This window comes from Saimiri boliviensis, chromosome 8 (assembly GCF_048565385.1).
Source record: "Saimiri boliviensis isolate mSaiBol1 chromosome 8, mSaiBol1.pri, whole genome shotgun sequence".
NCBI classification, from domain to species: Eukaryota; Metazoa; Chordata; class Mammalia; order Primates; family Cebidae; genus Saimiri; species Saimiri boliviensis.
The window spans coordinates 42,999,669-43,018,723 of NC_133456.1; the positions used below are offsets into that span (position 1 = coordinate 42,999,669).

Here is a 19,055-nt window from a genome sequence, read left to right on the forward strand (position 1 = left end):
CTAGTCTTTTAACTGATTTTTAAAAACAGCTTTGTTGAAATATAATTAATATACCACATAATTCACCCATGTACAGTATACAACTTGTGTTTATATTCAGATATTTGCAACTGCCACCAATTTTTGAACATTTCATCACCTCAAAAAAAATTTCCAAACCCTTTCAGTATTACCCCTCCTATAGCTGTATTCTCCCTCTCTCTAAGCAACCTCAAATCTCCTTTCTGTCTCTATAGATTTGCCTATTCTGGAAATTTCATATGAACAGAATCATATTACAATGTCATTTTTGACTTAGCATAATGTTTTCAAGGCTCCTCCATGCTATAGCATGTATCAGGGCTGAATAATACTCCATTTAATGAGTTTAACACACGTTGTTTATTCATTCAACAGTTGGTGGATACCTGGATTATTTCCACCTTTTGACTATTATGAATAACACTGTTAAAAACATTCAAGTATAAGCCTCTGTGTGGACACAGGCGTTCATTTCTATAGGGCATATACCCTAGAAATGGACTTGTTGGGTCACGTGGTGACTCTATGTTTAGCTTTTTGAGGATTTACTAGACTACCAAAGAAAGCAGCAACACAATTTTGCATTCCCACTGGCAGTGTATAAGGGTTTCAATTTCTCTACATCTTTGTCAACATTGGTTGTTATCTGTCTTTTTTTATTATGGCCATCCTAAGGATTTTGATATGCATTTCCCTGATGACTGATGATGTCAACTGTATTTTCACATACTTATCGGCCATGTACTTGTTACCTTCTTTGGAGAAGTATCTATTCAGATCACTTGCCCATTTTTATGAGCTGTCTTTTTTACTGTCGAGTTGTAAATGTTCCTTATACAGTCTAGATAAAAGTTTCTTATCAGATATGTGATTTGCAAATATTTTCTCCCATTCTGTGGGATGTCTTTTCACTTTCCTGGCAGTGTTCTTTGAAACACAGAAGATTAAATTTTCCTACAGTCCAATTTATCCATTTCGTCTTTTGTTGCTTGGGCTTTGGTATCATATTTAAGGATTCACTGCCAAATTTGAGGTTATAAAGATTTGCCATTTGCTTGGAAAGTTTTATTGTTTTAGCTTTAACATTTAAGTCTTTGAAATTTTGTATATTATGTTAAGTATATAAATTTATTTGTATGCAGATACCTAGTTGATCCAGCATCATTTTCTGGAAAGACTATACTGTTCTCATTGGATATTCTTGGCACCCTTGTTGAAAATTAACCAAAAATGTGCAGGTTTATTCCTGGACTACCAATTCTACTCCACTGACCTATATGTCTATCTTTATTCTAGTACAACACTCCCTTGATTACTGTTGTTTTGTAATTAGTTTTGAAATCAACTGCTACTTTTTATATTTTAAGATTGTTTTGGCTCTTCTGAATTTCTTGCAATTCCACATTACTTTTAGGCTTGTTTGTCAATTTCTACAAAGAAGTCAGCTGGAATTCTAAGAGGGGTTGGGTTGAATCTGTTGATCAGTTTGGGGGAGTGGTTCCATCTTAGTAAGTCCTCCAATCCATGAACATGGGATGTTTTTCCATTAATTTCTATCATCTTTGTTCCAAGAATGTTTTGTAGTTTTCATTATAGTATACTTCTTTTGTTGGTTAAATTTATTTCTAAGTACTTTATTATTTTTGATGCTATTGTAAATAGAATTACGTTCCTAATCTCATTTTTAGATTGTTCAATTCGATTATTCAGTTCAAGTGTATCAAGACAGAACTAAGTTTTATCTAATGATCTTATAACCTGCAGCTGTACTAAACTCATTTATCAGCTGTAATAGTTCTTTTGGTGGATTCCTTAGGATTTTCTATATATGAAGTCATGTTATCTGAGAATAAAGATAATTTTACTTCTTCCTTTCTCACCTAGGCACCTTTTTTTTTTCTATTTCTTACCTAAGTGCCCTGGCTGGAACCTCCAGTACAATGTTGAACTGCAAAGTAGTGAGAGTGGATATTCTGTATTGTCCCTTTTCCTAGGGGGAAAGTATCCAATCCTTTTATCATTAAGTATCATGTTAGCTGTGTATTTTTGTAGATGCCTTTTATCGGGTTGAGGAAGTTCCCTTTTAATCCTCGTTTGCTGAATTTTTTTTTTTAAACCATAAAAAAGCATTGACTTTTATCAAATGCTTTTCCTAAGTCTATTGAGATAATCAAGTGTTTTTTGTTCTGTATTCTATTAGTAGGGTATGTTACACTAATTGGTTTTTGAATATTAAAGCAAACTTGCAGTCCTGGGGTAAAATCCCATTTAGTCATGAAGTATAATTCTTATATGTTGCTGAATTTGGTTTTTTAGTGTTTTGCTGAGGATTTCTGTGTGCATATTGGTAAGAGATACTGGTCTGGAGGCCGGGCACGGTGGCTCAAGCCTGTAATCCCAGCACTTTGGGAGGCCGAGGCGGGTGGATCACGAGGTCGAGAGATCGAGAGCATCCTGATCAACATGGTGAAACCCCGTCTCACTAAAAATACAGAAAATTAGCTGGGCATGGTGGCACGTGCCTGTAATCCCAGCTACTCAGGAGGCTGAGGCAGGAGAATTGCCTGAACCCAGGAGGCGGAGGTTGCGGTGAGCCGAGATCGCGCCATTGCACTCCAGCCTGGGTAACAAGAGCGAAACTCTGTCTCAAAAAAAAAAAAAAAAAAAAAAAAAAGAGAGATACTGGTCTGCAGTTTTCATTTCTTGAGATGTCTTTGTCTTGTGAATGTCTTGAATGTCTTTGACAGTAAAGTAATGCAGGCCTCACAGAAGGAACTGGGAAGTGTTTACTTTTCTTGTACTTTTTGGATTCACTTGTGAAAAACTGGTATCAATTCTTCCTTAAATGTTTGGTAGAATACAGTGGTGATGCCATCTGGGCCTGGGCTTTATTTTTTTTTTTCCCAGGTACTTTAAAAATTACTAGTTCAATGTCTTTACTAGTTAAACATCTATACAGATTATCTACTTCTTAAGCCCGTTTCAGTAGTTTTTATCTTTCCAGGAATTATTTCATACATGCTATCTAATCTATTGGCTTTAGTTGTTCATAGTATTGTTTACAATTCTTTTCATTTTATAGTCAGTAGTAATGTCTTTTATTTCATCTCTGATTCTAGTAATTTGAGTCTTCTCTTTTTTTTTTTTTTTTTTTTGGTCAATCTAGCTAAAATTTCTCAATTTTGTTATTTTCAAAAGGCTACTTTTTGGTTTCATTGATTTTTCTCTATTGTTTTAATATAATTTCATTTAATCAACTTCTTCTCTAATGTTTATTATTTCCTTCCTTCTGCTTCCTTTGAGTTTGCTTTCCTATTCTTTTTTTGAGTGTCTTACAGTAGAAGGCTGGGTTATTTGAGATCCTTATTATTTCTTAATATAGGTATTTAGAGCTATAATTTTCCCTCTAAGATTTGCTTTAGCTGCATCTCTTAAATTCTCTTCTACTGTGTCTTCATTTTTATTCATTTCAAAGTACTTTCTGATTTCTCTTTGATTTCTTTTTTGACATAATGGTTATGTAGGAGTGTATTTAACATCTACATATTTGTGAGTTTCTCCAATTTTTTTTCTACTAGGGATTTTTAAATTTCATTGTACTGTGGTCAGAGAGCATACTCTGTATTATTTCAATCCTTTTCCATTTATTGGTTTGTTTTATGGCTTAGCATATGGTCTATTGCGGAGATTGTTTCATGTATACTTGGGCAGAATATACATTCTGCCATTACTGAGTAGAGAGTTCTATATATTTGTTAGTTCTAGTTGGTTTGTATTGTTGGTTCAAGTCTTTTCTTGTTGACCTTTTGCCTAGTTGCTCTACCAAGCAATTCTTTTTTCTACTATACATCTCACTTTCAAACAAATTACATATTTTACTTATTGTTTAGATTTATTGTCTGGTTCTCCTATTATAATATAATCTTGGTGACATTAGGGTTGTTTTCATTCACAGATATAATCTAAATGCCTACAATGGTTCTTAGCATATGACAGGTACTCAATAAATATTTATTCCATGAATAAATAGAGTTCTTAATGCACTCACTCCTTATCACAAAGTAAGAACTCAAGAAATTATATAGCTGTTGCTGTTATTACTGAGATCATAAATCTGTGCAAGTGTTTTCTGGTGACTACACTAAACAATCCTTCTAAATAACCAATAGCAAATGCCTCTAAATTGGCTAGCCGTGGTTTAAATGAAACTAGAAATGCCTCCTTGTTCACTTCTTTGGGAAAAAGTGAGTAAGAGAAAAGATAAATTTAATAAGTACAAAGAAAATATATCACATGTATATATCATACTATTACAGGTGTCTCTAAAATCTATTTGCAATCACTGCCTCATGTATTTTATACAACCGAAGAAACTGTAGGCTGGTGGACCCGAATGATATATAGACAGTCATGGAAAACGCAAGTAGGGGAAAGGAGAAAAATAACTCTACTACTCAGGATCATAAAGATCCTAGTGATTTACCTGTAGGAAAATAATAATAGTGTATTGACTTATAGGAAGAATGATATAAAGAAGTAGTTCACAGAAGCAAACTGATTGGATGTATACAGTGTGTCAGAAAAGAAGAAAAATACATATTTTTGGACCCAATCATACTCGGAGAAATCTAAAAAGTAATTTAAAGACTAAGCTAAAGACAGAGCTTGTCAATTTTAACATGAAACAAGAACAATCATAGTAGTTTTGTACATAGAAGAGTTTCTGTAAACTTAAATTTTTAAAATTCCTTTCTCCTGGCCACCCCCCAAATCATAGATATAAAACTACTCTAAGCAAATGACAACTTCAGATAAAAAAAGCAAGTGACAAACTCGAAAAGAAATAGATAAGATCTAACTGTAGTCACTGAAAAGGAGGAATTTTAGAGTCAAGAAGTTTTTTGATTTCTGCCAATCAGCGTGGCATATATGTTGGGTATTTTGTCTAAAGGAAATAAAGTCAAAATTTGTAATAAATAGAAATATAAGGAAATTGACTATTATATTTTTTCCTTAGTTAATTATCACATTAATGTAGAAGTGTCTATAGAGGAGGAAAAATGGTAGAAAGTGAAATGCAGTGGAAGGGTTTTAGAAGGAGTCACTCAGAAAACAAATATTCACAACTGCTCTTCACTCTACTATGATATCTCAAGCTTCCATCCTACCAAATTTCTGAAGGGCATGTCTGCATCAGCTTCAACTTCCTTATGAAAAAAAAAAAAAAAAAAAAAAAAAAAAAAATCCCTAATTGCTGGTATGCAAACTGGCTTAGGTTTAAGTTAAGTTCTACTTAAGTTTTTGGGCAGATGGCCTATATTCTGAAGGTATCAATCTCTCTTGCACCTCAACTTCACAGCTGGGCAGAAAACAACAGGGCCAAACCGCAAGCTGAGAGATTAAGAGGGGTGCCAGAAGGACACTGACAATAACCTTTCCAAAACTTTACTGTTCAAGGCTTGCTGAAAAATGAAAGTTTTGGGGGTGAGAAGCTGCAGGGACACACGAGCCACTCCAGCATCAGCCTAGCTTGATACTTTCTCAATGTCGGTGAGTAAGGTGAACCTGTTCTTTAGATCTGTTGTCAGAAACAAATGTCAGGCATAACTCTGGTGGTGGTGGCTTTTGCCCAGGTTCTACAGTTTCATGTTTTTAAGTTATATATATATGTATACATATAAAGAGCAAGGGTTTTGTTCTAAGACCAGGCTGCCATTTCTGTATTGGACATGTAAGTTATGAGTAACCAATGAAAAAATAAATTTCTATGTGATAATTTATAGCAACCTGCTCCCACCTGCAGGGCATGTGTACTTACTGACTTGAGTACGTTCTCTGAGTCAATCAGCCACAATCAGGTTAAGACTCACTGAGCGGGAGGAGCCACTTCACCGAGTTAGACATGCATGCATTAAGAAACTCAAAATTCTATTAGGTATAACTTTAATACCTGCAAAGGTGCTGCCACCATATTCCTGAAGAAATCTGGTGGCCATGCAGACTCTCAGCTATGGGGAAAGATGGAGAACTCTGCCCAACCTGGAAGCGAAAATTTCCTACTAGGAGATCTACTGTCACATTTCAGTTCTCTAAGACTGAAAGTACTGTTGGGCTGGCTCCAACCCAAACAGCGGATTCTGTCTTCAATCTTCAATCTTGTAAACCTGCTTCTTTTATTCCCCACTGCGATGTTTTAAAATAGTCAATGCCTTAACCATTTTTAATTTTAGTCTTAAAATGTAAGTGTGTACTGAAAAATACATAAGAAGGATTAACAGTATGTTTGATAATGGGCCAAGGAGCTATGTAAGGATAGAAAGAATAAGGTGGAGAAGTGAGTCCAGTTGGCATAATTTCAACACAATTCTTTTTCTCCATGATCCCTACTTCCATTGAAAAATTACTATTCTACAGAAAACTCTGACTTCTAATACTTTTGTAAACAATGCTTCATATATTAGCAGTACATGTAAAAACGTGTAAAATAAACCCCTTAAGAAGTTACAATTAAATTTGGACATAAAATTTAATGCTTTCATTTAAAAATATTTTAAAATAACACTGAGATAACTCAAAAAAAAAAAAAAAACTCAGTTTGGGCGGATTCAGCTGAATTGCACTGTGAGTTAGATTAGAATTTGCTAGACAATTAATTTTTAGAAGGAAAGGGAAATTATTCCTGTTGTCATGCTCTGTTTTAATATAACACAGCCCAGGTTAGAGGGATGTGGCCTTTAAAGTTATTTTTGCCCCTTTTCATTGTAAAGTTTTTAACAAGACTCATGACATAGACATAAGAGGCAGGGCAGAGACAGTAGGATGACCATGGGAAAGACAGGAAGATACTACTTGGAAATACAGTTAGGAATATGGAGACTACTGAGAAAACAGGGGAATAAACCTGAGCAAAAGTACTATGACTTTGAGCTACACAACTATATAAATGCATACATAAAAATTTCTTCTAGAAATTACATTTTAGAAAGATTCTATACATTTTATGTAAGCCGAAGTACCTAAAAAGGTACCTAGTATAAGTCATGAAGAAAAACATAATGAATATTGAATGACAAGGAAAAAACAAAATACGGACAAATGGCAAATTATTAGAGGAAAAATTAGGTTTCCCTTTTACTAATGAACTAATGACCTCATACGCAATGTTTGCTCTGAATGATTCATTATGCAAAGGTGGAAAGGGTCTGGAGTCTAAGCAAACAATCTCTTCTATCCCCTAAAGATCAGGCAATTACAGCATAGCTGGCATAATAATTTCATTAATAATAACTTGTAGTCTAGTATATTGGTGCTGCTAATGCCAAATTACAATCAGTCACAAATACTATTTCTTTAGTTTACTGAATAGATAATACATTATTTAATTTCTGCTTTATTTTAATTGCATTTTGCTCTATAAATCAGAAGGCAGAACAAAATCTGATCTTGGAAGACTTCCCACGTATGTAATTACTGATACACTGTATAAGAACCAGTGACTTTGTGGCTTGAGAGATATAATCTAAGAGTTAAAATGATATTGTATGAAGTATAATCCAAAGCTCCAAAAAGCTATTTCACATCAAAAGAAATACTGTTAATCTCAGTTGGGAGAGAAAAATTGTCTAACAGACAACTAAGACCCAAGAGAAGGTCTCATGAAAACAGATCCTAATTTCAGGGTTTTATAGCTTTACAAAAATAAATCTATTGTTACATTCCCTAAGAGAGAATTCAGCCAACTTCAGAGCTCTAACATGAATGTTTGAACTATAAGAAGTGGAAGAAAGAATAACGTCCTGCACATCTATCAGTTAAGTTCCATTTTATTGGCTTGTCAGGTATTTATCAGCAACTTTAAATCCAAGAATTACGGGGGCTCAAGATTCCTGGCATCTTTGCGCTCATGGACTACTTTTCCTATTCCTAAATATCTCCAGGGCACAGAGACTGTCACTTCATTTGGCAATCCATTATGGTGCTCAGCTACCTACCTGTCAACGAGTCTACTTTATTTCTGTCTTGGAAAATCCTGATACAACCCTGTCTTATTTTCTCAGATGAGCAAACTTGGCGATGCAACAACATTTCATTTTTAGTTCTTTATTCACTAGACTTGTTTTTATTGACCACAGAGGAAAACTGAGCTAATTCTAACATGACTTTTATATAGCTCCCTGGCTTTAATCACGAAGGGCAAATTTTCTTCAACCTGTCAGTTCTGTCTTGAGATACAGATCTCAAATTGACCCTGTTTGGTTGTGTCAATTTCAGTGTGCAAAGGGTTTTTAGGCATTGAAGGAGACACGTTCAGGTTTCTTCAGAGAATAAACCATAATTTTCCCTCAAGAATCAACCTTAAATTTTCCCTAGTCTATATGTAGTCCCTAAAATTCATGAAATTGTATCTCTTTGTTATTATTTATTCATGAAATTGTATGTCTTTATTATTTATAACAGATCGATCAATTAAAATCCACCAAAAAAAGGAATTAATCTGTTTTGATTGAATTATCCAATTTGATGAAGCAGGCAATAGGCAGAAACTTTTGCTGGATAATTAAAATAATTCTTCCAGCAAATCCTACTAGAGTTTGATCCTGAAAGCAACTACAGCTCAGCCACCCAAGTTCTTCATCTCTCTGTTCCATGTCCTTATAGGAAAGCCAACTGAATGAAGTCTTTCATATCTCTATGGAAAACCAGAGGTACATTTTCCCTACCAATCTTTAGATCTTAAGAAAAATCAGAAGACAAGTTTCTCAATGAAAGCTATATTGCCATTTTGGGTAATACAGTCCTTCATTGTGCTTGAAGGGCAAGATGTTTAGTACCCCAGTACCTGTCCCACAGATGTCAACAGTGGTCCCAGGTGATGAGACCACTGAAAATGCCCCCCCACCCCGACCTCTTACAATCCCCCTTTAGGATTATAGATTTTTCCCTGATGAAAGCTGTGATCCATCCAAGTCATGCTGATAATTTTTAAAAAGCTTCCCTGATATAGGCAGGGGATAAACTGATTACTTGAAAAGCATTTTTTAAATTTAACAAAACTGATTATATGGCTGGAAGATTTCAGGTAGTTTTATTTGGTCTATAATGCCGGTAAAGAGGAGTTAGCATCTGCTTATCGGGTGAAAAGAACGATTTACAGTCAGAGAGTTCAACCTGTTGTGGACAGGACACAAGGAACAGAAGAAGTGGACTCAACCAGCAGTTTCTGTTCAAGAAAAGGTTAACACCCCAAATTAGAATTCTGGAGAGCAGGAGGTTGAAGACCATATGTAACATGTTTGCAAAAGCTTTGCTGCACCTTTACTGGCAAATAGACAGACTGAGATGCCAGTGGAAAGGGGCTACAGAAAATAGGGAAAAAAAACAAGAAACAAAGATGACCTTGGAAAGCAGCTTGAGATTCTAACTCCCTGTTGCCTCAATTCCAAATCCAATTACATGTCTAAAGGGAGCTGCAGAAACTTAGCTGAAGGGTCAGTTGAGATTCTGACCACACGGCAGAAAGGTACAGTCACATCCTACCTTTGCTGGTTTTAGTCGGTTCTGAGGACACATTTCCAGTCTTCTTCTTTTTTCTTGGGACAGGAACACATTTCCGGTCAAATGTAACAGGACTATATTGAGGAAGGCTGTTGAATTTTTTTTCAAATTCTTCATCCAGCTTTGCGGAGCTATTAAAAGGGGAGAGGGGAATCAATCAGCACCTGACCAAATATGACACAGAAAATGATGCGAAATATATTTTAAGGTATTCCATTGGAAAACAGGGTCTCTGGTTATTAGGGCATGTATGTAAATTCTGTGCAAGGGGAAAAAACCCTTTTCTGAAATGCTTGAGATTTAGCAACATAGTTTTCTTAGTAAACTCGTGTGACAGGTTATGTTATTACCTTAGAAAAGCAGAAACATCATTTATAGTATTAGAATGTTTTAGAAGTGGGGAATTTGGCATTCTCTTCACTGGCATATGAGCTTCTAATAAAGTTCAGTACAAAGTATACTTTAGTCATACAGTTTCTCATTTTACAGACTCATATACATGTATCTAGGGCAAGCTTATTGGTAATATATATTGGTAGTTTTGTAAGGTTACTTTAAAAAATTTACTGACTACTGTTTGATTAAAACATAAAAAGCATTGATATTAGGAAAACATTCTGGAGAGTTGAGTAGACTGAAGACAAAATATTCAACGAGCAAAGTAAAGCCAGTTTCAATGAATGCCCTGGCACAGAGGCAACATGCTTTAACCTAAATCACCAATGACTTCAGAAATGCCACCAGCAAAGTTGGGCATCTCTGGGCTGGTGTTGACTGTCTCTAAGACCCCACAGCAATGACAACATGCCTGCTGGATCCTAGGCTGGCTTCTGGCTTTCATTTAGTGAGACTTATTAACTGACGTGCAACCTAGACAGATGGAAGAGGCTGTAGGAGAACTGCTACGTTTGGTGGATAGAAAATGGAAGATGTACTGGGAAAAGGAGAGGAATTTTAGTACCAAGTTATAAGAAGCAAATGTGTTAGGCTGCTAGCTAAGGGATGTACTAGAAATGTTTTTAACTAAAACTGTTTTGGAGGAATATACAAGAGTTGAGAGGCAGAGAGAAGAGGGTCAGATGACTGAGTGGTCACCAGGAAACAGCAATTACAGAAGCGCCCCCTTACAAGAGGCGGGATATGCTCCAAGACCCACAGTAGATTCCTGAAACTACCAACAGTAATAAGCCTTACATACGCTACATTTTTTCCTATACATGCACATTGTACAGTGGGATATGATAAGACAAGGGTATGATTTACACACTGGGTGGAATGAAGTGGAATGGCATGAGATTTCATCATGTTACTCATTGTGGAGCGTAATAAAACATGAATTGTTTATTTCTGGAATTTTCCGTTTAGTATTTTCAGACCCAAAACCACAGAAAGCAAAAATATGGCTAAAGTGGAACTGCTGTACTAAGTTCTATCAAAGCAATGAAGCATAATGGGTGGAGGTAATGATTTTCCCTTTATAACATCACCTTTTCTCATTCAGTTAAAAAAATGTTTATTCTGATGGAAAATCAGATACAACTTGATACTAATCAAATACTATCAGAAACCTGTCTGTAAGTTGTGAATTTTTCAGATACTCTAAATACCCAAAAGAAAACTAAAAATGTGAGATGTAACTCATTAAGTCCCTTAAGACTTTTCTTAATAAGAGAACAATAATCATCACGTATATTTTTCTTAGATAAGTCTATAAAATTAGATCTGTCAATACTGAGAGAATGTTTCTTGGCTACAGTTAACAGGTAGCACATTTTCTGAGATAAAAAAGGTTTAAAATGCTCATCTACAAATCTCAGAGCAGACTGACAGGAAATGGCATTTCTCCCTGCTGAAGTATTATACTGGCGTGTTCTAAACAAGGCAAACCCAAATACTCAAATCCTGGCGGGCCAATATTTAAAGGGGAAAAGGAGGAAAAGGCACTGAAGTTTACTGTTAATTTAAAGCTGTAAAAAACCATCTCCCGGTTATACACATGTGCCTTCCTCAGAAAGGATTAAAAAACAAACACATACAATCCACATACCAATCTCTTTTCAGGAACAGATTTTCAAGATTGTTTCACTTATCTTGTTCCTCAAAGAAAATTGATGAAAATCTCTCTTACAGCTTCAGCAGTTTCTAATAGAAGCATCAGAGAAATGCTGCTGCTGGGGAGTCTCAACACTTGCTTTATTCCCCTAGGACCTCACATTGCCTACATAACACCTGCTCCTCTCTCGGTGTGCAGACCCACAAGGCAGTGACAGTTCTTCTAGAATGCATAAGAGCACTGGTCTAGATGCCTGCAGGTCATTTAAAAAAGGTATTTGGCATTTAAACTATAATTTGACATTGAAACGTGAGGATTTTCATGTCATTAAGGGAAATGTAAGCAAAACTAATTTGAAGTACTTTGGATTTTAAAAAAATTTTAGAAATGAAATGTATAAAATTATAAATATATCATTTCAATATGAATAATCTTAAAGAGCCAGCACTCTGGGAAGTAATTTCCACCTTGCTACTTTGTGATGACCTAGAGTCTTAGAATTAGCCAGACTTAAAGCACTGCAGTGTCTAAGGAAAAATATATCATTCCACAAACAGACAAGCAAATATTATGAATAAACCAAATGCAATGCACCCAATGCATACAATTTGCATAGCTTTAAACACACTTAAGAAAAAAATATGGTGAATATAACAATGTACTTATTTCTATTCAAAGTATTCTTTTCCAATTGAGCCAGCAAGAAATCTCAGGAATTTTCAAAACAGTCTAACTGAATATGCAGATACTTTCCTCACCAATATAAATATTGGATCTCATAACTAACAAAATGCTTTATATTAAGATGGTTATTAAGAGTCTGGCATAACATTCAATATAATTCTTAGTGTTTTTATCTTGATGCCTGCCATTGCTTAATACTGCATTTCAATACATAATATATTGGATATTCTCTACGCCAGAATATTTGACCTAATATTTTTATATTAGAGCAACAGAAGACAGTTTGAACAAAATAAGGTCGGAGATAGAAGCATAATTTCATTTACCTTACATTTTTCAGCTGTCATATTTTATAAACAATAAATGTATATATGTAAAATGGGCAAAATGTAAACATGCTTAATACTACCCATTCTAAGTTTCAGATGGAAAAACACATCCTGGCGATATTTAAGAATTTACAATGTCACAGTATTATTATATGGTAGATGTTGATTCAAAACTCAGGCCCAGGTCTAAAATCTACGTATTTTCACCATTCCCAAAATGCGAATGATATTGTCATTCACATGACCATGTTAACAGCAGAAATAACATGATGCAGTTGATTTGTGTTCACTAGGGTGCCTACTGAGGTTGTAGGCAGTGCTGAGTGAGTAGTGAAAGAACAAGCATGCTTAGTGATTTATATTTACCTTGAAAATCCCACCCACACTTAAGGCCTGTGTAGTACAGGTGACTGTGCTCACAGGCACTTACCCAAGGAGACAGTCTTCCTTTGGCTTTGTCTTCTTGAACTTCTTGCTCCCACTGGTCCCACTCTGATTAAATGTCCAGCTTTCTTCATTCCAACACCCTTCATGATCAGAGGAGTTTCCTTTTCCTGAGCTTCGTTTCCCTAAGAAAATTCAAGAGAAAGGATGTGCTTGGCATATAGGTGGGCAAGGGGAGATCATCTTAGTTGCTTCACGAGCAACCTCTTGACCACTCACATATCATTTGCATGACACTATTTGTAACTATTTCAGAGTTCTCAGAGTGATTCATGCTGGACCGCCTTTAAAAATGGAACATGTAGAAAAGTAACTTCGAGCTTCTGGGATTAATTGTCATGTAATTCAACACGTATCACATAACTCAAAGACACACACTGTTGTTAGTAGTGTTTCCATCTGAGAACCAGCCAAGGTATATATGGGAGTCTTTTGCTGGTGAGCACTATTCATTCTGATTTCCCTAAAACTCACTGAACTGACATCCCTGGAGATGAAATAGGCCCACGTAACTTCATTTGGGGCTTGTTAGACCTAGGACTCATACATGTCTTGTTGGAATACAGCTTGGCAAAAGGTAGTCCTCCAGCCAGATGCTATATTTTAAAATAGATGAATTTATATGAAACAGTCAATGGAATAAAGGCATACATGTTAACTGTTTTCTGGATATTATAATGTTTTAAAGAGCTCTTTGCTTCAAGTGATCCACCTGCCTTGGCCTCCCAAAGTGCTGGGACTACAGCTGTAAGCCACCAGGCCTGGCCCACTTCAGTTATACCTTTGATTACCTAATGAAGAGAGCTACATAAGTCATTTGCTTCTGGAGCCAACAGGTCAAGATTTTGACAAACATACCTGCTTGATTCAGGAAATTCCACCAGTTTTAGAAACTAAACCAAAAGCTCCAAATATTTAATAATCTTTCAAAACAAAAAGCCAGCTCATACCAGTGGTGGAAAAAGACATTAAAATTACTTTAAATACATCCTGAGAACTACCTACAAAATGAATACGGACTTTCCTTAATGGTGCCAGAAAACATGTAGGTAAAATAACAATTATGATCTATAAACCATACAGAAATATACAAATATAAGACATTTTGATACCATATTGTTCTTTATGGCTTTTTTTTTTTTTTTCAATAGGCCTGAAGGTGAAATTCTGCTTGGTTTTTGTATGCTTTTCAGGTTTGTAGAAGTTACTTACCTCTGTCAACATTAGCTCGCAGAGAGGTGAGCATGCCCTCAGACACCAGGGTTTTATAAAGAGCACCTTTGCAAGACCTCTCGGATTTCCTGGAACCACACGTTTCTATTTTTCTGTGACAGTCACTGTCCTCGGGTTTGGCCTGTCCTGACAGGCTGGGTGGTAGTGCATCTTCCATGGGGGTCAGCGGTTCTGCCTTTATACCCTCTGGCGCCTCACCAGAAATGTTCTTGCTGGCAGAAATACAAATGAAATCTGAAGGTCTTGACTCTTTGGTGGTGTCTGAGGATTTCTCCTTTGACATTTTCTTCTCTCTGGATTTCACTTTTTTCTTTGGTGGCTTGGCATCCGAAATGCTTCCCTTGCCACTTGAGGATGTGCGGACCTTCTTGCGAGGGGTATCCCCAAGTTTTCCTATGCCCCAGTCTCCTTTTGCGACGGCTTCGATGGTGTATATGACGCTCTCAATGTCAGACTCCGAAGACTGCCTCTTTTTGCAAGCTTTCTTGGGTGTGGATTTATCATTTCCATGTCGATCCATTTTGCTTTTTTTCTTTTTCTTTTTTAGCTTTTCTGGCTTGTTTAATGCTGTGGGATCCTCAATAATCATAATTCCATGAGGATGGCACATGTGATCCTTTCTACTGGGAACATCACTTATTATTATCTTGCTACTGGCAGAATAAGAAAAATCAGGGAAGTGACTACATTTTTGATCTTCTTCTAACTCTTCCTTTCTGATTTCTTTGGGATCTTCCATCTTTAGAGCCATTATGTCATCTATTTGCAATGCTTCAAAATTTCTCAATTCCTTAGAATCTCTTACATTTTCCTTAGCCGATTTTTCAAATTCTGCTTCCTTCTGTAATCTGGTTTCATCTGTTTTCTCCATTTTCATTTCTCTTTCTTCCTTTCCCTTCTCTAATTCTTTAATTCTTCCACCATCAAATTCTTTTGCTTTCATTAGCTTTGATTCTTCCATTTTCACCCCCTCTGATGCCAGGCACATCTAAACAATTAAAACAAAATGGGAGAGCACCCAAAAAATCCTTATTATTCCACCTTCAAAATTAAAGTTTTCAATTATATCCATTTTAAAAATAATCAAAACACACACTTTCAACTTTACAACAATCAGCCTACTTCTGCCAAACTAACTGAAATGAATCAAATTAATAGAAGGCTGTGGGCACTGGCATAAAGTCATTCAACTCTAGTCAAAAATATCTCTGAATTGTCATTTCCCAGCTTCAACAGAAGCGTTTCCTATGAAAACAAGACCTGGTAGAAGGAGGAGGGGATTCAGAGTTGAGAGACCCAAGTCTGATTCTTAGTTTTGCTACTTATTACCTTTGTGACCCAGAATGAATCACTTACCCCCTCACTCCTCTGTGGCTTCTGTAAAAGGAAAACGATCCTAGATTCTAAGAGGATTCTGTGTGGTATAAGTGAGATGATGTACTTAACTGTAGTACAGGTTGAATATCTCTTATTCAAAATGCTTGAAAACCAAAGTGTTTCAAATCTGAATTTTTTTTTTTTTAAATTTTGGAGTGTTTGCATTATATACTTACTGATTGAGAATTCTGAAACTGAAAATCAGAAATCTGAAATGCTCCAATGAGCATTTTCTTTGAGTGTCCTTCCTGTTAGTACACAAAAAGTTTTAGATTTGGCAGCATTCTGGAGTTTGGATTTTCAGATTAGGAATCCTCGGTCTGTTTTAATCATCCCAAAACTCTCTTCAGATGTTTGTTTTTTCTATTTTCCCAAGGGAAATGAGGAAGACAAATAATTTCTACCTCTCCACTTAAAAATAATATGATTCACTAAATAATTACAGAAAGTTTTGATTAATGAACAAAACATTGTAGGTCCACAAATGCTGACGGACAACTCTGAAGTCACAAAAGCTCTGAGAACAAACTTTTGTTTTTGTTTCCTTAACTCACTTGGTGGCAGATCTGATCTGATGTGAACTCAATTGGCTGAAAATTCTGACCTGAACCAACCTGAAACTGTTTACGGTCTTAGTTTTATTTCACTTACTGTGACTATTTATACATTTTTGTCACTGGAATAGTGATGCATTTGAATACACTCTGGGGAACTTAGTATAATATGTATCTATTGGATCATTTTTCTGAAATCTGAAAGATTCTGAATACCAAAACACATCGGGCTCCAATTTGGTTAAGTTTTTATATTCTTCATCAAAACTCCCCAAGTTTCATGTATAGAACATTCAAGGGGAAAGTTGTCATCTTCCTCTCTGGCTCCCAGATACTTTGAAACTTTAATACAGAGCTGTTTTTCAGAAGGGAAAATTTAAGCTTATTGTAAAACTTGTTTTCAGTGCCTGGGTTTTCACTGATACACACTTAACTACAAGGCTCCCAAAATGCCAGCTCCCACGGAGGACACTAACGATACAAAAATCAATAAGGTTGGGGCCAGGCGCGGTGGCTCACGCCTATAATCCCAGCACTTTGGGAGGCCGAGGCAGGTGGATCATGAGGTCAAGAGATCAAGAACATCCTGGTCAACATGGTGAAACCCCGTCTCTACTAAAAATACAAAAATTAGCTGGGCATGGTAGCACATGCCTATAGTCCCAGCTACTCAGGAGGCTGAGGCAGGAGAATTGCTTGAACCCAGGTGGCAGAGGTTGCGGTGAGTTGAGAGCACGCCGTTGCACTCCAGCCTGGGTGACAAGAGGGAAACTCCATCTCAAAAAAAACCCAAAAAAACAAAAAAACCAAAACAATAAGATCAGGTCTGTCTGCCTTTGAGGAACTTACCAAGACATTGATGATGCTGATTTGGTCAAGGGCTTATCTACTTTGTATTGACAACTTACAAGGGAAAGAGTATTAGGGGTTGCTGAGTCAATGCAAAATCAAACATATAAGTAGGAAACTGATCTGTTTTTAAAAATCATCATTTTATTAAATGGCACTAAGTTGTCAGAGATCATTACCGTCTGTAAAATTCATTTTTTAGATGGATAATACATTGAATTAAATACCAGATGCTCTTCTGCCTAATTTTTCTCTTAGTATTTTCAATGCATCACCTATCTTCCTGTGAGAATTATGTTATGATTAGTTAAGTCTGGGAAGAAATTAAAGGAAGGGTGGGGAGAGGCAGACACTGCAATTTAAAAAAGCGAACATGACAAGAGCACACAGCCCTGCAGATCATTCACAGGGAAGACACGAAATATTAAGGATTCACAACAGAGCTGTCTTTTTCAGGAACCCAGGTAAGCTAACCTTTAGACCTCAGCAAGTGGCTTGGAAGACTATGAACTTCTCTTTATTAAACATAACCAGAAATAAGCTCAAAGAAAAATGTTATCTTAAGTTAATTCTGAATCACTGAAATATTTAATATCTGGGAGAATGTACTGGTTTTTTTAAATCAATTTTGAAATAATTTTTATTTTCCTTTCTCAACTATTATAGCCCCTGATGAATAACTATCCCATGTGGGGAGAGAAATTCTATTAGTTCTGGAAACAAGGGTAGAAAGGCATTCTCAAAGTAAATTTTATGTTTTTTCAGCCACTGTCACTCTGGTGGCTTTTAATAGGTCACTTCAGGAACCTTTACCATCCAGGCACCAGTATTTTGTGCTATGCTGACAGTTTGCATTTGCACAGGTTCATCTTGGCAGACTTAATAATATTTTGCTAACTCTATTCTCTGGTTCAATATATTTCAAAATGATTCTCTCATCACCCCTGATAGGATTCTACAGCTAGGAATGAAATGGAACAAATGCATACATTCACTCTGGGGATATTCTAGAAAATAGCACAATATTTCTTGTGTAGGTAATTACACCAAACACTAGTCATGCTTTACTTCCTCATTTCAGGTTCTTAAATTTTTTTTTCACAGAGTATGCTAATCCTAAATTATAGGAAAAACAATTGCATTGCTGGAAGTGAAACTATAAGTGTGAATCAAATAACCCTGAATTAAAACTACAGATCGCAAATCTACTCATTAACAAAAAACCCAATCAGACTGTCAGAGTTGGGCGTCACTCTAGAGGTTTTCTACTTTAACCTACCCAATTCAGGAATTCATTTCACTACAGTATTCTTGAGAGTTAGTTAACCAACTTTTGCACAAAGACAGTGAGCATATCACTCACTCTATTAGAGAACAATTCTGCTTGAATTTTTAAAATATTGAGCAAAAATCAATCACCCTTAGTTCTGTTCCCTGAAAACACATGAATTGACTCTTTCTCATATGACAGATTAGATACTTGAAGACAGACTTTATGTTTCCGTAAGTCTCTTCCCATCTCCCTTAACAGCACATCACATGCAAAGGATTCTACACTTCCAAAGTTGGGGCCCTCTTACCTAGATGCAGCGAGTGTCCTGAGGTGAGATAGGTTTTATTGAAAGAGGCTGGGCTCATGACCAAACATCTAGTTTGCTTAAAGTCACAACAGTGAGCTACAGAACTTAGACTTGAACCTCTAGGAGGAAACAGGCTGAGAAATAGGGTAACAGTACATCCTACATTGGGCTGTTGTGAGGCAAAAGAATTATGTATGCAAACACAACCTGTAAATGATACAAAGCTTTATAAAGGTTGGGGAAAATGAAAATTCCCTATCTATCTATCTATCTATCTGTCTATCTATCTATCTATCTATCTATCTATCTGAGACGGGGTCTTTCTCTCTTATGTAGACTGGAGTACAGTGGCATGATCATAGCTCACTGCAGCCTT

At 36.1% G+C, this 19,055-nt stretch overlaps 1 protein-coding gene across 12 annotated transcripts in view; it reads right to left on the reverse strand.

The window, feature by feature from the left end:
• BBX (BBX high mobility group box domain containing) overlaps positions 1-19,055 on the reverse strand; it is a 277,630-nt gene that overhangs the window by 23,519 nt on the left and 235,056 nt on the right. For all 12 annotated transcript variants that reach the window (XM_010350036.3, XM_010350033.3, XM_074404425.1 and 9 more), the window contains 3 exons: positions 14,299-15,307; positions 13,073-13,211; positions 9,559-9,707 (listed from right to left, as the gene is read on the reverse strand). In XM_010350036.3, coding sequence (XP_010348338.1) covers positions 9,559-9,707; positions 13,073-13,211; positions 14,299-15,307 — 1,297 coding nt within the window. The remainder of the gene's footprint in view (positions 1-9,558; positions 9,708-13,072; positions 13,212-14,298; positions 15,308-19,055) is intronic.